We start from the raw sequence: 24,223 nt of genomic DNA on the forward strand, positions 1-24,223 counted from the left end.
CATTTCAGAAATAATTCATATAAATAGGCCTGGATTAAATGATACAGATGGAATTGTGATGATCACAAATTTTACATTCCGTGAAATTCAGAAATTTCTCTAGATTTCACATTATGCATTTTCGTGGAACTTTTTGTACCTGAGAGCACCCCACTTGCAATTCAGTTTCCCTAGATACCAGTGGGAGATTGGTTCATAGATAAAATGTTTTGCATTGAACCTGTCTTCTGCTGCTATCTTTCAAATCGTTTTTTATCCTATGTGCGCGACCCAGTAAAAGAAAAGTGACACGATACGGGCAAACCACATTTTGCGACAGAATTGTGCAATTCTATGATTTTGCTCAGTCCTAAATATATCGCAAATTGATAAACTGCTTTGATATCTCCTTAATGTAGAAAGTTTATTTTTGTTTTAAACCAAAGCACCGGTAGTCTGTATATCATAGGAGCACATACTGTACCTTTGGATGTCCGGAGCAAGAAAGATTTGCTCAAGGTAAAGCCAGTTTCTTTGACAAGTCATCCATTCCTCCAGGGTATGAGAGAATAAATTCAATTTACGATCCCACTCATCCACTGTGTTCTGAAAAGGAAGAAAAACCAAGGTAAGAAGTTTCTTATTTTTCATTAAGCGGAAATCATGTTTCCTGGCCAGGGCCATCAGGGGAGATAATTTCTATAGTAATAAAATATCTACTTTCTGAGATTTTCATAACCTGCATCATGATAAAACTGAAATCAAAATGTTCTTGCCACACATAGCATGGCCCTTGATAATGAAGCTGTGTATCTGTGAATGAATGGACGAATGAATGGATGAATTGTCATAGGGCCCGATTTAGAGCTCGGCAGACGGGTTACTCCGTCACTAAAGTAACGGATATCCTGTCAGCTGAAATCTGAATCCCATTATATCCAATGGGATTTAAATTTCCGTTGTGATGGAGTAACCCGTCCGCTTAGTTCTGAATCAGACCCATAGTCTCTATGCTACTTCCACAAAAGCTAGTTCTTTACTTTGCAGGCTTGGTCATTTCTTTGCAGAGGGCATTACCCAACATAGCGTTATAGACCAGGCAGCTGATCTTAAGCTGAACTCTAGGGACCACAGGAAGCCAATGGTGGGAATTCTAGAGGGACATAAGGTGTTCGAGGTACGGGGATTCCTAAAAGCTGATGGCATGATTTTGTGCTACTACTGGTGTCAGCCAAGTCTGCAGGTACATGGGCTGCCAGGTCTCTTCAGCAGATGGGGTTTGCACTCTCCAGCATAAAAAGTGGATGTAGGCGCCCACAGCTTGTGTCTCTGGAAGTGCCTTTGTTGCTGCTTTTCAACAACTTTGAGGCTGCCCACAAACATTGAGTTTATCAGCTTGTGTCTATGCATCTCCAAATAGATCTGCTCACGAGATCATAAACTATGTGAGAACAAGAAGGCCTCACCAACACAACAGACAGCTACCTAAATCACTACACCACCTGTAGCTGTGCTGTGATTGATAGCATAAAATACATTTTTAAAGAAATTTGTGATTTAGTTGCTATATAAATTATAAAACATTTCAGAAAACCAGTGCTGGAATAATTCTTGTGAGTCCAACCCCTTCTTCTGAATTTTACTTCAACTTTGTTGGTCAAGGGTCCTGATGGCCAAAAAGCGTGTTGCTATTTCCTTTGAGTTATGTCATTATTGCATATGCACACAATGCACACAGCCGCTAAATGTTGTCCAGTGGTGCAGAAGGGCTGACATCTGTCACCAAAGGTGCACTTAAATCCTACACCACTACCAGTGATCTAGGATAGCTTGCTAGATATGATCCTTTTTGGCCCATTCCTGGCATACAGGTGTCCAACCTGTCTCTTGCCACCAGTACCACCAATGTTAAGGCTTTAAGCCATAAACCTGGGACTATCATATCCCTGTAATCCATTCTTGGCATCATTGCTAATGTTAATCAGCCTGTTTGCAGACAGAGAATGGCTGTTTTAGAAACATGTTGAAAAAGCTAGCACTCTCATCATCAGATTTTACTCTAATCATTTAATTAGATTTGTACATTTTAGGAGATTCGCAAGAATCCATAAATAAACTCATGGCAATCTGTAGATTCCAATGTGTATTCCTCTAGACTCACTCCTGCAGATTATCTACAGGAAGGACAATCTGGAGGAGTAAATAAACCTAGCCTCACTCTCAAGGACTCAACAAAGATGTTTTATTACATGTTTTATAAACTTTAAAATATTGACAAAATGATTTGGCATGTAGGGATTGAAACCTTTGACTTGAAGGTGTTTGGGTGGGCACTCTGCACATTGAGGGCTCTTTTCAAATAGAAATACATATACTATGCGTGTATCACAGGGTCACATTGCCTTGTCTACGGCTCATTGTGCAGTTCAGCTTGCCATTCCAGTCCAAGTCACATTCAACAGAGCCAGTGTCCAGTAGTTACGTTCACTGCCCAGTCCACCACAGCCAAGCACATCCACACTCAGAACTCAGCCCTGCACCTCCCCAGACCTTCATCCATACAACTGAACACAACTATGGTCAGAGCATAGCTTTTTACACTCCATCTCAGAGCCCTTCCAAGGGTATACCCAAAATTAAAACTCACCATAGCCTAAATGATTCCAGCACTCGCCCAGCACAAGAGATTCCCAGCCAGTTGTTCACCTGAAGCCCAATCTAACACACACGGATTGTTGCAATTATGCATCACATGACAATGCTTAGGACAGTGAACCCTTATCTCAACATTGGTGGTTATGTATTCAACTATGTGTATTGGAAGTAGGAATGATGTATTTTATGTACGGATGTAGTTCTTCCTTGCTTTGAGATTATTTTAAAAAGGCAACATTTTTCAAAAGGTAGCCCCTTTTGAGGGTGAACTAATTCCTTTGCCTCCCTAGCTCATCAGACAGATAGGCTTCAATCCCGTTTTTATCAAGGGCTAAATTGTTGGCCATCAAGCACATCAAGAGACAGTGCACACAGCAACATCTACCTAATGTTGCACAATGAAGAGGACATGTGTGTTTATCACTTTCATTACTGCTTATGGCGGTCATGACTCACTGTAAAGATAGGACTAATGATCTACCTCTTCTGAGCTTGACTGTTAGGGCACTGAATGAATTGTTGAAAAGATCATTAGGTTTTTTAGGCAAATCACAAGAGACAATAAAATATTTGTGTGCCTCAGGGTCAGGCACAGAAGTATTATGATTTATACCAAGTAAGTCTCTATGAAAACAGTTGTGTGCTGCTCCCTCAATCCACCTTTTTATGACTGGATGGACTTCAGATGCATCAGCTGCTTCCAGCTGTGAACCAACCCAGTATCCTTCAGCTCTCAAGGAATTTCCTTCTTGAGGCCAGTTTGACCTTGTCTCATTAAAAAGAAGCAACTTGTGCTTAGTTACACACAACAACAACAGCAACTTACAAACAGACCACTTCACATTGCTCCTTAAAACCATGATAAGTCAGCTTGTGGGGAGACGAATATCCTCTGCTTGCAGATGTAATATTACCCTACAACATCAGCTTATTAAAATGGGAAGCAAAGTGACCCTTTTTTTCACCTTTTGGGGATTTTTCGGGTGACACACTTTGAATTGAATATTTCTGACTACACTGGCCTATTGCAAACTGCAGTGGGAAAAAACAAAGCAATAAAAATACATTGTTTAAATAACAAATAAATATTTTTTAAAGTCATTCTTTAAAAAAAACTTATTATATTGACTATTGTGCTATTCTAAAAATAACAAAAATAGGGTTTTATTGATGTGTGTAAAGAGAGGCCATCTGGCCAGGGTCCTAAATGTAGGGTGTGGCAGGTGAATGCATATTAACTCGGGTTGGTTAAGTACCTGCAAAACATTGAAGATAATGTAAAGTCATGTATATACAAGGGGCAAGAGGCAAGCATTAACTCCATCTTCAGTCTTATCGCAAAAGAACAAAAATCACGGCAAATGTGAAGGATGCATGATGACATTCAACACTCCTACAAACAAACCTCGCAAGCCGGGAAAAAGAAGCAGCCAGCAGTGAAAAAAATATAATAACTGGACATATAGATTGTCAAAACCAACAGGATCATGGTATTGGGGGAGAGAAGGGAATGCTAGAGTAAACAATGATATTCCAGTAAACAAAAAAGTGGCATTTAAGGGATCTACATGATTCCCCTTGTTAATAAAGACAAACAAATTTCAACCCACACATTAAAAAAATGAAGAACATTAGTAGAGGAATCATTATTATGAGAACCATAACAACATTGCTATTTCTTATTCATTATCTTGAAAGAATCATTTTCAGTAACAAATTTAAAAAGATTCTCTATTTTTAAACAGAACTCATTTACGGCACTTTACCTTGATTGGCCCGGCATAGCGAGAACCTTTAATGGTAGAGATGATGACCTGGCTCTCTTCCAGCTGAACCATTATATCTTCTGCGGATGCAATAATCATCATGGGAGAATTGTCAGATTGATGAACAGCCAACTGGAAGTTGGTTTTGCTCCAGAGGTCAATAACCTTATTCAACATCCCTTCAAGTGTGGCTTCATTGGTAGCTGTGGTTGAGATATCACTGATTTTATCTTTATGCTGAAAAATCTGAAATGGAAAATCAAACTACTTGGTGTCTTTCAGTTCTAGCAGTAACATGTATCTGGCGGATAAGACTCCATCTCTCAGGGCCTCAAATAAATATATTAAATTTAATAGTTTTGGTAAAATATCGTTCTATAAAACTATATTTAAAACACAAACAATATAGACTTCTATACAATAAGAAATATCTTTAATAACAACATTTCAATATCATATTCAATCAAAGTAAAAGATCTAAGACATTGCTACAGTGAGCCTTTCCAATAGAAAGCAGAAGTAACTGTCCTAAACGTCATAGCTACCTTTTAGTGAAACCTGACATGCCCTAAAACATAACGAAATGCCTCTTTAATTTAGCTTTTCCAATATCTAGGTGAGGAACTGCATAAATTTAGCAACTGTAGGCATAACCCTATTGTTTCCTAAAGTTACTGCCCATTTTGAAATTCATAAAAATCACAAGGCTAGTCACCAACAAATCTACAAAAATCATATATTTCTGTGTAGACACAATCCTAAATCATCCAATTAGCCAGTAGAGGAAAATAGGTGTATGGGGTAAAAGCATTTTAAAATCCCCCAACAATGAAGAATTTTTCCAAATGAAGAAATCCCTTTCTCTAAATCTTCTAAAAATATGCATAAGTAATGTTTAACAGCAAATGTGCACACCAGTGCCAACATTTTATGCCACTAAATGGTAGCGTGGGAAATCATTGAGAATGTTGGTGAATGCACATAAAGTTATAGCTTTGCAAGAGTGCCCTGCTTTCCAAGTGGCTACTCATATATCTCCCCCCTTGGGGCATTTATGTTCTTATTCCTAACACTAAGCCTATGATTGGGGAAATTAACTCCAACTGTGGAATTTTGTGACTGTAAGTCCCTTCTAAACACATAGATTCCTGCATATCTCCATTGAACCAGGGTGTTATTTATGCAACTGTCAAATGTAGGTGCACACAATATATCCCGAAATGGGCTTTGTGAGCATTGTGTTGCAAAAAATAAAAATATATATAAAAAAAAAAATATATATATATATAAAGGAGGGAATATTGTTATTATGGATATTAATAGCTATATGAAGGAGGCTAATCATCAACTCTCCAATAAACAACATTATCAAAAACTAACTACTAATCCCACTAATGAATATCAAACCATCTACTGGGAGATGCTTGATAGCTGGCACACTAAAGGGCTAATTGACCAAAATGAATATCTTTATCTCAAAGTTTTGTTTCCTAGAATCCCTTGTATTTACTTTCTACCAAAGATTCATAAAAATACAAAACATCCTCCTGGTCGACCTATAGTGAGTATGAACTCATCCCTATTAGAAAATACCTCCCGTTTCTTGGACCTTTTCTTATGTCCTTTTGTCACCGAATTGCCGTCTTATCTTCGAGACACCAATGACTTTCTTGCCAAGATTCACAATGTTCCATGGCAACCCAACTATCTATTGGTAACCATGGATGTGACTGCATTATACACTTCCATCAAGCATGAATTTGGCATTCAAGCATGTTGTCACTTCTTGGGCACTCGTAAAATTGAATTTCTTCAACATACTAACATGCTAATTAGCATGTTAAGATTTTGCCTCACCCACAACGCCTTTCTATTTGACAATCAACATTACTTGCAGAAACAAGGGACTGCAATGGGAGCTTCATTTGCTCCCACGTACGCCAACCTTTACATGGGCTGGTGGGAAAAGGAGATAGCTTGGTCTGACTCTAATGGTAAATACATGGAACAAGTGATACTATGGGTCAGATATATTGATGATCTCTTTCTTATCTGGGATGGTGACGAGATTTCTCTCAAACAATATGTTGATATCTTGAACAACAATGAGCTGAACATTCACTTAGACTTGAAATATAGTGCACAAACTATAGAATTTCTTGATGTCCAGATCTCTATTGAAAAAGATGTCTTACAGACAACCATTTTTCGTAAACCAACAGCCTGTAATTCAATCTTGCATGGCAATAGTGGTCATCCAAAAGCTTTGAAATGGAGTATTCCATATAGTCAATTTTTACGGGCTCGTAGAATCTGTTCTAATGATGATTGCTTCAAGACTGAAATCATGACGATGACACAGAGATTTTTAGAGAGAGGATATCCTTTGAAGATCCTTAAAGATGCACACTTGAGGGTCTTGAATATGTCTCGAGAAAAATTGCTTTTCAAGCCTGATAATATTCATAATCAAGATCACAATAAGGTATCATCACCTAGACTGTTCTTAGAGTTTAATTCTCAACATTCGCATTTAAATAATATCATACAGAAAAATTGGCATGTTTTGAGACATGATTCTGCCATCAAGGACAGTATAGGTCCACATCCATGTATCACATATCGCAAAACTCAATCTTTGGGTAATCATCTTACCAGAAGTCTATTTCAGAGTCCCAAAACTAATATGTCATGGTTGGCTAAAAAAAGCTTGGGCTTTTGGAAATGTGGACATTGTAAATCATGTTTGTATGCACAGAATACTCAGACATACACCACGTTCGAAGGAAAAATTTGTGACATAACTGAACGTATCACATGCGAAACTGAATACGTTGTATATGTCATTGAATGTGGGTGTCGCAAAAAATATGTGGGCAGTACCATTCATAAACTGAAAGTCAGGTTCCTGCAACATCTCAGAGCCATTAAGAATCAAGATCCATCTTATCCTTTAGCTAAACACTTTTGGGATGTACATGAAGGTAACTGTAGTTCCCTAGCATTTTATGGTGTTAAAACCATTGCGGCCCATCCCCGAGGAGGCAATAGAATTGCACATTTGAGACAAATAGAGTCCAAAACTATTTTACTTTTAGGTACAGAACACCCTTGGGGTCACAACTTGGACGCAGAGCTTCATGTACATCTGTAAGTTTTTAGATTTTCCCATACAGATATATACACAAATTTTTTTTACATTTTCTCACACATAGATTTTGTCCAATAGAAAACATGAAAGGAAATTGATGACTTTTTTAGAATATTGTGTTTTGTTAGGATCCTTACTGATTGATTTTATCATTATTGTTATTATTATTATTATTAGCATGTTGCCGGATTGAAACTTAGTGTATTTTGGTAATAATTTTTTATTAATAATTTATTCACTTTTAGGGTGTTATACTCCTCTATTTTATTCCTATACTGTTGCATAGGTCCTTGGGGAGGATAGCGGCGCACATATACATTCTCCTGTTGCTGAATTTGTGGGGTTTATTTACAATTTCCTAATCGATAACAATTTGACCTATGATATGGATCTATTAATTAATCTCTTCAGATTCCTTTTAGAATATATTAATTTATAGGACTATGACTAATTTAATGAATTATGATGATGAATATCCATTTATTTATTTATTCCACGTTGAAATCGCTTTTACCTGTATTTTATTTTGTATTTTTAGAATTGACTGAATTTACTCTATTTATTTGTCATCATTTGTCATCTATTTATAGCCTGTATATGAAGTGTATGTATTGCAATCAATTGGCAGTACATATATTTATATATTTATATTATTAATTAATTACATTTATATATCAGGCTTTTAAAATTAAAACTAAAATCAAAATCAAAATTAAAATTATTAGGTATAAGTGGGCAATATGTGGACATTAAGAGTAAAAGGAAAAATGAAAATTGAAAAAGAGAAAGAGAGAGAAAAAAAAATAGCATACATGGGATTTGTTTTGTATTCAAGAATTGTAGACTGTGATTACAATTAATTAATTTTTTAGTGTTCACAGGTGACCAGACTATATTTGTGATAATGTATTATAATATGAGAGAAATATATAATGTCACATTTTTAGTTCATAGTTTATTTCAAAACATGCACAGGATTAGGAGTTTCTCATTTTTAAGTTAAAATTGTGACGTTATAAAATGGCCGCTTCATTTGCACTTCTCTTGAGCTATGCAATGAACATCAAAGAAGGACTATATGGTTTAAATAGTTGAGTGTAAAATGTCTGCCAATGTCCTGTTGAAGGCTTCGGCCGAAACGCGTAGACATTTGGTTGGGACAGCGTGTGTGTCTTTTGAATGGTGGGCACATTGTCGATCTTTTTTTTGTGCTTTTTGTACCAACTTTTGCTGGTGTGATTTACCTGCAATCTAATCTTTTTTCAATAAATAGCAGCCGATGAATTTATCGATAATAAGTGGTTTTTTGAGTATTTTACCAGCTGGTATTGAATGATGTGCAGCCCTTGGTGTGCGATTTAAATACACCATTTTTCTGGATATATATATATATATATACACACACACACACACACACACACACACACACACACATACTTTAATTCAGCAACCAGGGACATAAAAGTTTTGCATAACATCACAGTACAAAAACAATAGAATATTTAAGTATAAACTAAGATATGTAAAACACACATGATAACATTTAAAAAGGGCACCACATAGTGTTTTAGAATGAAGAGCATTCTATAACTATTATAAAAGAATATAAAAGAAAACTTGAAATACCATTTGATCAAATTAGGCAAATCAATACAAAAAAAAGAATCATAAACTCGAACCCAAATAAAACAATGAACACCTGAAAACAAACGAACAAAATGCCATGTGCAATAAACAAATACCCCAACAATGGCAGCCACTCTGCCGCGAAGAAGGGAGGTGTATGGGCCAAGTTAATGGGCCACCTCAAGCGACAAGGCCTTCCTCCTAAGAAGCCACATTTTCCCCAGGAAGATAGCAATAGCACAGGCATATACCCGACTAGAGTCAGATCCTAGAATGCACAAAGTGGTGACATAATTGCGTGTACCCAACAGCCTGCAGATGGGCTTTAGCCATTGGGAATAGGGACACGCATAATCAGTGCAAACAAACAACACATGAGCTACGGTTTCCTCAGCTTTGTTACAGCCAGAGCAAAGAACAGAGGTAGAAGAGTCCCAGGCTGTCTGGAAACCCAGAGATAACATTTGCCTCATGCTACTAATCCACACTATCTTACTGGCGCCTGCAAGAGATATAAATGCCTGGAAAGCATCTGCATAGGAATACAGTTGAGGAGTGGATCAGATTCTTCTCCAGAACAGCAGAGGACACAGCCGAATTCTGTTGTGGATAGACTTCCTACCCATATCTAGTTTAAGAGTGGTGTACATGGAGGCAGTAGTACCAAAGACCTCAAATACTTATGCTCGGTCTGGACATATCCACGGGATTGGCAAAATCCCAGAGTTCGGCCCCAGAAAGGGTGATTCCCACGGCTTTGCTATCATAAACCTGCAAAGCTGCTACAACTGGTTTGCTAACAGATCTAGTTCTCTCAACAAGGCCCCCACTATTTGTCTATGCCTCAAGGTCATCTTTTCCAAATGAGGCTTTCAAGACATTCTAGCTGAAAGGTGTATGCCCAAATACTCAAAAGTATCTACCATTTTGAGCACATCCACCCCAACAGTAGGCCTCCCCCTGTACGACTTGTGAGGATCATTTGACATAACTATGGTCTTTCCGGTGTTTATCACAAGACCCCAAAGTTTACAAAAATCCTATAAATCTGTTGAGTAAAGACTGGAGACCACCTGGAGTTTTAGAAACCAATAGGGTATCATTGACAAAGAATAGTGTGGAGACTCTTGTCTTACCTAGAGAGGGCACATCTACAGGGTGTGGAGAAAGAAATCGGACAATATTATTCAGATACAATGAGAACAGAGTTGGAGTGAGCATGCATTCTTGACGGATGCCTTGGTTGACAAAAATTGGCTTGGTGAATTGGCCTTGCTCGCCCCAACGAATTCTAGCAAGATTGTCCTCATTGAGATGCATAGTTAAAGAGGAAAGCCTGATGGCATACCTATTTGGTGCAAAACATGCCAGAGCTTATGTCTGGGAACCAGATCAAAGGCAGATTTTAGGTCGACGATCGTGACATAGAGGCTACTGTTACCAATCATAATCGTTTTCCAAAACAAAAGTAGAAAACGAAGAGTTTGGTTGATTGTGCTGGTTTTCTGCCTAAAGCCAGCCTGGAATGGCGTCAGTATGTTGTGTGCATCAATCCAATCCTGGATTTTAGCCAGGAGAGCAGAGCATAGGACCTTCTGAATAGAATCAAAAAGGCTAACGGACCAATAGTTTTGCGGCAAGTTCCTATCGCCAGTCTTAAAAGCAGGCAGTACCTTAGCACCTTTCCGCAACTCTGGAATTGGGGCCCCACGTGCAATAGCATTTGACAGAAGCAGAGTGTACTTTGACCAGTTCTTCCTATCATGCAGAAACAGGTTGGCTGGTATCCTATGCGGGCCCGGAGCTTTGGTGTGCACTATAGCGCATAAAGAGGCTTCAATGTTAGCCAGGTCGAACAAATCGCAGGTGGATGGCAAAACGGGAACAGGGAGATATTCTGGTAGATTGACCCAACTTTCATCAAAATAAAGTGCCTCAAAATATTCAAACTGAATGGCAGCGGAAAGATTTGGGTGGAGCTTCTCCACACCTCGATGTCACCAGAGACCAAAACTGGCAAGAACCCTTGGCCTCACGTGTTACCTTAGTATCTTATTTGAGCCACATCTTTGGACTTAACAGTCAACAGCAACTGGCTCTTGGCTAACCTGCACTCCTTGTTAAGCCAGAGATGGACTTGCTCAGCTTCTTTCTAGGATGTGAAGCTGGCAATATAAAGTAGGTTGCTAACTGCTCAAAAAGACGAGTATGAACATCGATGGCCAAATTCGAACCATCCTTCGAGGCCTGCAGTGCTATTATAGATTTTCATACGTCTGAATTGATACTCAATAAAGTATCCTTCTGCATAGTCAAATGCTGCCACTTCAGATGATGTGTGTCATTAGATAAGTTCACTTTTTGGGTTAGCAAATGCAAAGGACAAGAATTAAACAAACTTCATTATAGAAACAGCAAACTTAGACATAGGGGGTTGTGGTCACTCCCTGATCGCTTCCTTACTACAGTGTCCTCAAAATAACTCCAGAGCATTGTCAAAAAAGACGTAATCAATACGACTCCTGCTGTTCACTCTATTATACATACAGGCTTGTTCTTTTATGTAGCATGTATCTATTATCAGCCCTGCCACACAACAACAACCTTCCTTCTGACATACCAATGTTTGTTAGTTGTCAGCAAGGCACATTGTTTAATATGTATTAGTTTACCAGTTTCATTGGTTGTCTTAAAGAGACTGATGGTTACCTTAGCTGAGAGTTTGGGCATTGATAGGACTAGTTACACCTATATGAAGGGATCAAATCACCAGTGGGTTATGTAGACGTTCCATTGTAAAGGGGGGAGAAAGTGCTAAAGACATCCATCAAGTCCTGTGTTTTCATCAACATCTCCTATTACACTCACTTTTGTAGATTCTTCAATACATAGGTGAGGCCCTTCTTATACTGAATGTTCCTTAGAGTGTTCTCTATTGTCTGTACTGCAGACATCTTTATTCTCTTTCAGTTCGCTCACGTGCTGTCAAGCACCTCCTACACTGCTATACAATTTAACGAATAGCAGATAGGATGGAAAAGGTTTGCTCCCCACTAAGAGGTGTGTTCAACAGGTATGGTCCAGATAATGCTTTTGGTCACATGGTGCATCAAAGGTTCTTTCTAGGCTCCAAACACAGCCACGACCAATAGCCTGATATTGAGCAGAAGAGTGTAGAGAGCCAGTTCTTACAGTGGTGACAGCTAGATATATTTTCAAGGAGCTAGGCTCACTACTGCACTAGTAGGTGCAATACTGTGGCCATGGCAGCTCCTATCCCACTATCTATTTAGGTGAGGAAAGGGGTGTGCCACTACCATATGATCCATAGCTATCAATGTGCAGCCCAGCTACGCCACTGATCAAGGTTGACATACTCAGGGTGCTGACCCAACTGGTGATGCTATTGAGGGGCAGAAGCTAAGGTTTGAGGGGCTCATGATAGGTTCAGCAGCAAAGCAGAGAGGTAGGCAAGCATAGAATCTCACCACACCCAGGTGGCAGACTCCAACCACCCACAGCTGCTTCTACGTAACAAAGCATCTGGTAAACCCAGACACCTGCAGCTTCCTAAAGTAGAACTTGTTGGCAGGGGGCATGAGTGATTTTAATTTAGAGCTTTAGCTGCAGTATTTGCCGCTGGGCCCAGATGGCAGCTAAGAATTTATTTTTGGGTACACTTTGCCTCAGACAATTACTTTAATCTTAATTTTTGGAATTGTGGTCCCAATTCTAATTTATTACAGAATAATTCTACTTTATAGCCACAATTTGTTTTTTTGAAATTACCTAGTAAAATGTGAAACAAAGGCTTAGTTATTGTATGGAGTGTAGAAAATACACAAATACATTCAGCAGAGTAGTGCCAAGAAAATGTCTACAGGTAATTTCATCATTGATAATTTGAGACATGAAGCCTTGGGCAGCTGTGCGAATTGTAGCAATTTTCTTATCTCTTATTCTCTTGTCACCTATGAGGAAGGAATCTGCTGGTAGTCTGATAATAATGATCTGTTTCATTATTGCAAAGTGTTGCTAATTTAAACAAATAGTTTGCATCTACTTTGACAAATCACCTGGCCTAGGAAGGGCATCTCGTGTGTGAAAAGGGTGTTACTTATTACCCACTGACACGTAGTCATATTTTTTAGAATTTCAAATTCGAAAGTGCTTTAAGGCAGTTCATATTTTCTAGTGGGTTACACTCTGCAAACCCCAAAATATTTTATATATATATATATATATATATATATATATATATATATATATATATATATATATATATATTTACCATCAGTCTGATTAATGCATGAATAATGCATATAACAACTGTGTGTGTCTAATGTTTCTAAGTACTAGCGTGGAGATCCGTATCTATATAAATTACTTCCTTTGCAGATGAGAGTTACTATGACAGGGTCATTTGACTCCTAACTCTCCTTATTCATGTGATTATAAATCGTTGTGAAGAGGAGTGAGACACCTGTTCGTTCTTTTTTCCCTCCTAAGAGGGAATACTACATATAATTCCTATTGGAACTTAGGAGATCTACTTGGGTGTGTTCCCCATAGACTTAGGAGATATCCCTGGGTGTGCCCCCTATACTTCCCACTGAGAAGTGGGGCTCACAACCACAGTGCCTAAAGGGTAGGCTTGACCCTGAGGTCCTGTGATGCTGGAGAGAACAGAAACACACTTTCTTCCCCAGAGACACCTGAAGGCATTTTGCAAGCTTCCCCAGAAGAAAGGAGAGGTGTTCCTGTCTCCCGATTGGTTTAGTTAGGTGCTGTCTCCTGATTGGTTTAGTTAGGTGCTTTACAGATAAAATGATTACCCCTATCATGAACACTGTTATTGAGGTTTTGTGAGTAAGGGCTGGAGAATCAAAAATAACTGGATTTGAGGAGAAAAGATTCAGCCAGCCCTTACTCCCCAGTTGATAGAACATACACACATCCTCAGGGAGGTGCAGAGAAACATGCTTACAACAGCGTGATTCCAAACACAAAAACACACACTTGATTTAGTAACGAGAATCGTAGCCAGTAGGATACACTTATATCTTATACATTGAAGGACAAGCTATACCCATTACCTGCAAATCCTATTTGTATAAAGCAGTGGAGGAGGAGGCATTTGCTCCAACAGAGGAAATACTAATTCCTGTGGAAACAGCAATCATTAAAGAATGCGCCACAGCCCAAGGAAATAAATTAATGGTGGTAACAACTGTACCTTCCTTGGAATCTGTATTAAAGCAAGCACACCAAAATGCACATGCATTACACAGGGGCTGAGTGCAATGGACCGCAAATCAGGTGAGTATGGACGTTCAATGCGAATCTGACCCCACATTAAGAACACATGAATTCATATTGACGAAGGTTAATACCAAAAAAAAACGATCTACAAAACAACTGCATGAATATTGTGCTCTGGTAAGGGGCACAAAAAAGCAGTACACTGCAATTTGTGTGGCTCTCTAAGGAAAATGTGGGGCTTCAGAATTCAACATCAAGAACATACAAGTGAATGTCTTCGGCAACTCAACAGCACAAATTGCAAAAACGAATGCACTCCTCCTAGCTTTACAACAGCTGGTAAATCAGTTTTTACTTTCATTGTGTCCAATTCACCATTTTGTGTTGAAGGATACAAAGCTGATTTGAAACGTTGGGAAACCAATGATTACAAAGTCTTTTTGGGGACAGATGGTAAAATCTAAGCTTTGGGTTCTGATACCTGCCGTCTAGAGATAGCTTCCATACGTAGATGTCCAGCACATGTTGACACATTAGAGTAAGGGATTTTACTTCAAGGGCAATTCTGCCACTGATAGGGCTATGAAATCTGCCATACACACGCAGGTTTGTAAACTGGCAGCTATGACTTGGTCAAAAACCAAGATTGGTTGGAATATACACTGTGCAGTCCAGTCACCTAGTACAAAAGCCCTGCTTCCTCGGTTTCCGAAGAAGGATGAATATTGTATTATTTATTTAAATGAGCATAGCTGATTAAACTGGATAAAAGATGCGGATGAAGGAATAGGCTCAGCGTATGCGGGGGTGTCTGCAATGGCACGCCATCCAAAGGAACAGAGATAGTGGCTATTAATGCCAAAACAATATGTACTACAAATAACAAACAACTCTACAATTGTGAAAGCCTTACAGGCTCCACTGGAGAAAGCAGAGTATCTTGTACACTTGGACGACGTCGGTCCGCTTCAGCCAGTAGATAAATATAAATTTACAGTGGTAGCGACTTAATACGGATGCGGCCCCAGTTTCAGGTCAGGTCAGGTCAGGTCATAGTTTGTACAGTCACAAAAGACTTGCTAGACTTAGTTGTGATGGGTGGAATTTATACTGTACCTTTCACTCAAAGGACCAGCTCTTACTTCTAAGGCATCAGCAAAGGCACTTGCTAAGGTGTGAGTAAGCCTAAAATTCTCATTCCCCTTTTGGCCCAGTTCGAACATGGTCATGAAGAGAGCAACTACATGTTAAAACAAGCCTTGATGGCAGGGGTTCTAGATAATGGTGGATCATGGGTCTACAACTTTCATAGTGCACTGAGATGCTTAAAAAATATGCCAAGACATACACTATTAAAATATACTCCATATGAGATTCTATTTGGTGTCAAATTGTATGTACTGGATCTTCCAGTATGAAGAGATCCGCCTGATCAATCAAGTCTTGTTCTACTGGAGCATTTGATGCATACTCAGGATGGTCCAAGCCAAACTACAACTCCAGCTATGTATCCAGTGACTAGCTGCTATGACTGGAAGTTGGTAAACATGTGTTAGAGGGATCAGCATTGAACGAAGAGTTTGGTTCAATTTACTGAGATCATGTGCTGGGGCAAAAGGAACAGGATTGGTTACCACCACCATTACTCGGGAAAAAATACATTTGAACGGTATATGTGTATATGGTGAAGCCATAGCATGTGATCAATTCCATACACGCAAAAATTTCTGCAGACACACTAATAAGTACAGACTCAGGCCCTCATTATGAGTGTGGCAGGCTACGGAAGCCCCCCATCCAAACTCTTTCGGATGGAAAACCATCACTCTGGGTTTCTGCCCACTGGCCCTATTATGTGTTTTCAGTTGGGTCAGCGGGAAACAGGTCCCAACATTGAAGCCGGCTCGCAATCAAGCCAGCGGCAATTTTGAGGTGTGTTGGGTGCGACAGCACTCGTCACACCTTTCACTGCATGTAATTCAGGCCCATGCTAACTGCATGGGCAGTGAGGGGCCCCCGTTGGGCCACCGGAACCCTGTCTCTGCCAGCCTCTGCATGGCGGTGGAACTACCATGCAAAAGCCGGCAGAGAAGGGACTTGTGATCCGGAGGTCAGCGCTGTTTGCTGCCAGGCTGTCAACCGGCGGCAAACTGGCAGTGGTGGCAGTCAGACTGTGGCGGCTCCGCCACGGTCATAATATGGAGGCCAGACTGCCACTTTGGCAGCGGTCCGACCAACATTGCAAGTCTGGTGGTCCTAGGACCGCCAGACTCGTAATGAGGCCCTCAATCTATAATAATTCACATTGGAGCCAAATATATAATTACTGAGAAGTAAATAATATCAAAACCCAAATGTTTATTGAAAGTTTTATGAGTTATTTAATATTGTCCAACATAACATCTCCTAATATAGAACAAATATGTCAAACATTTTATTCAAATTATACTATATCTTCATGATCACCAGAACATACTGTATACTAAAGAACTGAGCAAACTTCTCACCTCCCCACCTTTAAAATCAATCCACACTTACCAAACCATACACCATCCATGCAGCATACATTATTCATGCACTCTCTAAAAACATCCACTTAGAGCATTTACAGGTCCCATAAGTAATACCAACAGTAGTAGGCCAATTATTCACTTCATTACATTATTAAGGCCAAATAATAAAATATTTGGTATGCTTAATTTGGTTATCAGCAACAGTTTGTATAATCACAAATGGTACTAGATGCCTACATATGTATATTACCAATAGTGTTTCAGTGTAGTATTTCAGAAAAATTCCACAACCCCATGTTGGGTTGAATTTCAACGCTGTGATCTTCTGTGGCCTCTGACCAGCACTGATGCGTGTTTCGGTAAAAGCCACTATCACCTGCCTGATACTTTCTTCAGAGCGCAAAAGTTCTAATACACAAGATGGGGGGTATGGGACTAAATATACCAAATGGGAAAACTTCAGAGAGAAAAAAACAATAGGTAAATACTGAGGAAATAGCCCTAAGTGGCTCCAAAAACCAAGCAAAATGAAGGATAAAAAATAGAGCATGGACAAGACAAAAATGGAAAATTGCAGTCCAAATAAACATACTTGGCAACCCTATAGTGAATGAAATAAATAGCCACTACAGTGTGAAAACCATAATGTGCCAGAAAATAATCTCAACTAGTGAGCTAGTGATCACAGAAATTAGTGCATAGATGTGCCCATAGATGTGAATGAAAATGAAATAGATTGACCGCAAGTCAGTGTACGGTAAATGAAAACAGCACCCTGTGTCTTTTATCTTACATACTTACCATCCAATCTATGGGTAAAAACACACATATACACTAGGTCAAAACTCTAGATCGGACATCCATTCCGTAAAAAAATCACAGAGTCAGATCTTCATAGAGAGGTAGAGTCTAATACTGGTGGAAACACACCTGGGTATCAAAGATACATGAAGGCCAGACCGTCAAAGCCTCAAAAAGTCATCTCACCTGAAAATACACTAAAGAAAATAAACAAAAGGAAAAGAAAAAAATGAAACATACAGTATAATAATCATTTAAAAAGTCAGCTATCATGTTTAAAACACCCTTAATACTCCTAATAGGTGCAGATATAACATCATTGCTTATAGTGTTCACTGGCTGACGCTCTAACAAAGCCCGCACATGATCCACCATAGTCATGAACAACCAAACCGAATTATAGAACTCCTGGGAAAGACCCCAAAGGCAGACACTACAGGCACCAGTCATGATGGACATCACTTATCAGAAGAAAAAGAATGCTCTAGCTCTTAACAATCCAAAAGTCAAAGAATTATTAATCAAAAGGACAGCACATTAAAGACATGTCTACAAGTCTCAAAACGGATCGAAGCAAAGATATGGTGTCTAACTACCTACTGCCTGAATCAAATGACCTAATTCACAGAAGTATATGCAGAAGGGAATCAGTACAAAGCACAATGGTACCGTGTCCAGGAGAAAAAAGTCAGAGCAACCATGGAGTCATGCATAGCAGCTGCTGGATAACAGGAGTCTTCGAGAGACACATATATAGACCTTTAATCAACCAATCGGCAACATTTATATAGCGCAACTTATCACCCATAGGGTCTCAAGGCACTAGCAGGGGACCCAGGTCAGTCGAAGAGCCAGGTCTTGAGGTCCTTCCTAAATTGAGCAAAAGATGGGGACTGTCTGAGATGGAGAGGCATTGTGTTCCAGGTCTACACGGTGAGGTAGGAGAAGGGTCTTCCTCCAGCTGTGTTCTTCTGGATCCTGGGGATGGTAGAGAGGGCCAGTTGCTCTGAGCGGAGTTGCCCTTGGGGGGTGTAGAAGGAGAGGCAGGGGTTGAGGTAGGCAGGTCCGACGCTGTGGAGGGCCTTGTATGCATGGGTCAGGAGTTTGAAGGTGATGTGTTTGTTGACAGGGAGCAAGTGTAGGCCGCTCAGGTGGGTGGAGATGTGGCTGTGGTGGGGGGTGTCCAAGATCAGTCTGGCTGCAGCGTTCTGAATTCTCTGGAGTCTTGCTTGAAGTTTTTTGTTGATTCTGGCATAGAGTGTGTTGCTGTAGTCGAGCATGCTGCTGACAAACGCCTGTGTGACCCTAAGGATTCTAAGATCAAAACACCAGGATGGAATAACTGCACTGAGGCAGTGCTATCTGTGAGGTATGTAGAACCTCGTGCAAGAAATAAAAATGCAACAGTCATCAAAACGGCTAAATAGACAAGGAATACACTAAATATACTCAAGCTGATACGGACCCACGAACACCCAAAAATATCCTCCTACTCACCTACCAGATGGCAGGAAACGCCACCTGAATCAGCCAGCGAGTGCCGGTAAGACTCCTCACAAATGGGGAGGGGGTGCCGCTGAATAGGCTGACTTGGATCCAACGAGGAAAAAACAGAGGAGAAACACTGCATCTCATATAGTACTGTGTTTGTATCAGGGAAGCTAAGAAACAAACAGAAAGCAGACTAGCGACCTCCTGTCGAGAATGAGCAAAATATCTCCAATATCAATTAAAACATGGGCACCATGTTGAAGCAGAAAGCACCACCTCTGTGCGCATAGAAGAGGAATGTACTTAATGAAGACATTAATGCTATCTTACCGTATATTGAAAACAAAAAAGATATAAGAAATAACATACAATAAATTATGCAATACATGAAAGACAATGCCCTCTCCAATACCGATCAAACATGGGTGCCATATTGGGACAAAGTCCACTACTTCCAAGGCTGAAAACCAATGGAACAGGGCACCAAACAGAAAGGCATGCAAGATCGGCCTCTTAAACCTTAAGCATCTTGCTAAACACAATACAAGACTAACATGTACAGTAGAGGATAAAAAAGTAACAATAAAATAATAGAAGAACCAAAAAGAGATAAAAGAGATAAAACTAAAAGAGATAAACCTAAACTCAAATAGTAAAAGCTATGCCAAAAAGATGTTACAGAGAAACATTAATCTGATAAAATAAAATGAGCGACCTATAACAACCTTTAGTCTTGTAGCATCTGGGCATGACAAACCTCTAATCAGAGACCAAAGATGTACAACAGAATGAGAACTCTAAGGGGATGTGGCCTCATGGAGGTACAGGTGTAAATATATAAAGTGGACCTGAGTCAAAAACAAAGCATTTACCCATGGGATAAGTTCATTGAGACCTTTCTCATAGATCCCCAAGATATAAATCCAATACACTTCGCTCTTTTTCCGTTTGAGATTAACATCTTGTCCCTTGGTGGGTAATACCCTCTCTAGGATGGTCCATGTGAGTTGTTTTTCTGTATGTCCTGCTTAGCTCCAATGTTGAACCAAGGGGCCTTTAAGTTTTTGATTCCTGATGGATGATTTATGTTCACTAAACTGCACCCGCAACTTGTTTCACCCACGTGTCCAAGTCCACATGGGCACAGGAGCAAATAAATAATATTCACTGTTCTACGGTTAGTCATTCCTTTGAGTGCCACCATCCTATCACCTACTGTAATATGTTTGGAGACAATGGCTCCTTCACATGCACAGCAGGTGCCACATTTATGATTACCACTCACTGGCTCATGTCCTATGATGGTCTTCTGGCTGTCTCTATATTGAGTCTTAAAATTAGAACTGACCAACATATTTCTCAGGTTACAATTTCATTTGAAGGCAAACAGCAGTCTAGCAAGAGTTTCTTCTTCAGCATTCGCACTGAGAATATGTTATTTTGAATTGATTATTTTCCACACTTCCTGATCCATATTAGAATGGCATACTACGCACACTAGCCTATCATTGAGTTCTTTATGTCTATTTTGGAACATACTATCCCCGTTCTAGTATCTGGCACATTTCAGGGAGTCTCTTGCCAGATGTTCAGAGTAGACACATGCCAGGAGTTTCCTCTTGAGAGTCTCTGCGTTGTCCAAATTGTCCTGGATGTTGGTACAATTTTGACGTAGTTGGAGAAATTGGCTAAATGGAAACCTCTGCCTTTGACATCAAGGATGATAACTATCAAGGTATAAAAGAGTACTTTTTGCAGTAGGTTTGGTATATAAAGAAACCACTAGCTTATGATCTTGGTGTTTGATCCAAATGTCATGAATTATTTTCTGTCTTGGCTGTACTTACTCGTAAACTTAAAGTTCTCATCACACAAATTAAGCCATGAAAAAAATTCTGCAAGTTGTTCCTCTTCTCCGTCCCAGATAAAAAAGATGTCATCTATGTTCCTGGACCAATATTTTACATTTTCAAAGAAAGGAGCCATTTTGTTATAGATGTACTTCTTCTCCAAGGCCCGATGTACAAATTAGCCATACTGGGGGCACATGCAGCCCCCATGCTTACTCCTTTGGTTTGTTTATATACTTCTCCATCAAATCCGAAGAAATTCTCATTGAGAACTCTCTCAATACATTTGATAATGAATTCATGGTGCCCATTGTCGCCAATCTTTGAAAGTATTTCCTAAATGTTGTCAAGAGCCTGTTGTTGTGGTATATTTGTATAGAGAGACTCTATATCCAAGGCCATAAGAAATTCTCTTTGAGGATCATATTTGATACCTTTGAAACTGCCAATCATATGGCCCATGTCCTTAATAGAAGATGGTAACTGACTCATCAGGGGCTCAAGGAACACATCCACGTATTTGGATAATGGTTCAGTCGCCGCACTAATAGGGGAAACAATAGGATGTAATGGATGGTCCTCAACATTTTTGTGTGTCTTGGGAACACCATAAATAACCGGGAGTCATGTATCTGTCTGGTTCAAATACTCAAATTCCTTCCTGCATATGATCCTCTTACTTAAAGTCTTACAACTTATGGCAAGAATACATTGAGTAACTTTCTTCTCCGGACCTCCTCATACTTTTATAGTGTTCTGGTGTCTGCAACATAGATTTAATTTAGGATTTATATGTATATGTATGCATTAGAACAATTCCACCCCTCTTACCAGACGGTTTGACAGTGACTGCCTCATCTTGCCGCAGTTTATTCAGGGCTTCGTATTCCTGTCATGTTAGACTGTGTGGGGGTCTGAGTATATATTTCAACATTTTCTAGATCTTCAAAAGAACTGCCTTCTCAAAAATCTCCACTTCTGGTCCAAGATTGTCCAAACTTGACAGGAAGGTAAAACGAGGCTTAAGACCTGATAGACTCACTTCTGTGTTATCACCCAATGTCACATAAAATGTGTTAAGTTTAACATGCTGGAAGAACAAAAATAGATCTTTGGTCAATTAAAATTTATCAAGATCAGTGCTGGAGACAAAAGATAATCCTTAACTGAAAAGGGTTTTCATATTACCATCAATATATTGTCCAGTCAGATTAAAGACTGAAATTGTGTTCAGTAACTCCAGTACTGTTGTCTCCTGGTTTGGAGACAGTGTTGTCCATGTTCTGTATTCTGATATCTGCCGCTGAACTGGGTCCGAAACCTCGAAAAGTTGCCCTTTCAGTTGCCTAAAAACAATTCTCTGAATTTTAATTTTCATACTGGTTTCTGATACGAGTCAAATTGATGAGGACTCCCTTCTCCTTCAGAATCGGAAGTGTCGGAAAAACTTAATAATTTTTTGTTGGCCCACTCCTGTCGGTCAATTTGTGATGGCCCTGCTTTGGCATAGTTGTAATAGTTATATGCTAAGAAGGGATAAACTTGCGCTTAGGAAAAAAACTTTATATATATTTTTTAGCTTGTCTGTTTTCTTCTTGATAAAATATTCACTGCATGAGTTTAATTCACTATTCACTTCCTCGGTCCTTTTCTTTGCCTCCTCTAGGGCGTTAGACTGTCTTAATGTATGTTCAAGATCCTCGATTTCTTTGTTTAGAATAGCCACTACTTCTCTGGCTCTTTCAATAATGAGAAGCATCCAATTGCATGAACAACGATTGGAAATAAGTGACCACTTTTCTACCAATGTTCTAGTCTCTACAAACAAACCTGGAATGTTTCTGACTTTTAATCCTATTGGTATAACTCCTGCCTTCAAATATTCAAGCATGAAATATGCATGGGCCTCTGTCATTTTAGCTTTCTTATTCAAATTTGGGAATTTAATCCATCCTTCCTTGAGACCCTTGGCAACAGAATTGGGGTTATTACTGACGTCCTACTATCTTCAAAAAATCCTCATCACTAACAGCAAAAGTCCTGTTCAACTTCTGAATTTCATCAGTGATTGTGCAGTCAGCAATCCTATCTCAAAATGTGTCCTAGTAGAATACTAATCACGTAAGTGAAGAATTAATCAGTCCTAATCAAAGATCAGCAAGTGGTAAGCACTAAAACCAACTGTTGAGACTGTACAATTACCCACAGCATCACTTTTAAAACTTGAAACTGAATCAGATAAAAAATGACAATGTTCAAGTATTTGTAATTCACAAGATTCAGATGTATAATTGTCAGATTGTGAGCCTATCCCACTGAAAGAAATACTATTAGAAAATGGAACTAACGAAGTGAAAATGTTTCCAAAGTGACTTCCTTGAAACGTAGATCAATGAAATTCAATTGCAGCACAGAGAAATATGTGAACCTACCTTCGACTAATGAGTGGCTCTTGGTAACATTACTATTTCTGTGGGCCATAATGGTGGTATTCCCTGTGAGAAATGTTCATGGAGAATCCATTCAATTTATAGAGAACCCAAAGCCAGCAATTAAAACATTAAACAAAATGTAGGACACAGAGTCACCATGAAAGACTCTCATAGAAGTATACCTGACACTCTGCTGAGAAATTGTATTTATTGGGAAGAATTAGAATATCATGTTCTAGGGCTAGCCAAGATTATCTAAATCCCACACACATTTCATCTTGATTTAGGTGACATCTTGCCTCCAAATCCTTTTTTTGACAAATGATACATAGACACTGAAGAATCTACTCAAAGAAATACAAATGCATGCTTCAATGTACAATGCTGATCCTCATCTCACTGTAGAGAACCATAAATAGATGTTCTGCTACAAATATCCAAACAGGGTCCACTGCCCAGATCTAACTGTGGGGAGTATGCCTGAATTGGAAGCAAGATTTACTTACTTTAGGTCTCCATTAAGAAATCTGTTGGACCGGGTCCTTTCTGCAGGGTCATCCACAAATGCTTTGCCTCCTTCCTCCTGCTTTTGTTGGTTTTAGGACTGTGTGCACTTTATCACTGCTAACGAGTGATAAAGTGCATATGTTCTCTGTATAAATTGTGATTCTGATTCGATTTCCATGATTCGCACATT

At 39.3% G+C, this 24,223-nt stretch overlaps 1 protein-coding gene across 1 annotated transcript in view; it reads right to left on the bottom strand.

The window, feature by feature from the left end:
* Positions 1-24,223, bottom strand: part of DNAH14 (dynein axonemal heavy chain 14) — a 923,784-nt gene that overhangs the window by 673,765 nt on the left and 225,796 nt on the right. Inside the window, exons 21-22 of the mRNA XM_069236199.1 lie at positions 4,401-4,646; positions 464-585 (exon numbers count right to left, since the gene is read on the bottom strand). Coding sequence (XP_069092300.1) covers positions 464-585; positions 4,401-4,646 — 368 coding nt within the window. The remainder of the gene's footprint in view (positions 1-463; positions 586-4,400; positions 4,647-24,223) is intronic.

The sequence above is a fragment of the Pleurodeles waltl genome, chromosome 5, assembly GCF_031143425.1.
Source record: "Pleurodeles waltl isolate 20211129_DDA chromosome 5, aPleWal1.hap1.20221129, whole genome shotgun sequence".
NCBI classification, from domain to species: domain Eukaryota; kingdom Metazoa; phylum Chordata; class Amphibia; order Caudata; family Salamandridae; genus Pleurodeles; species Pleurodeles waltl.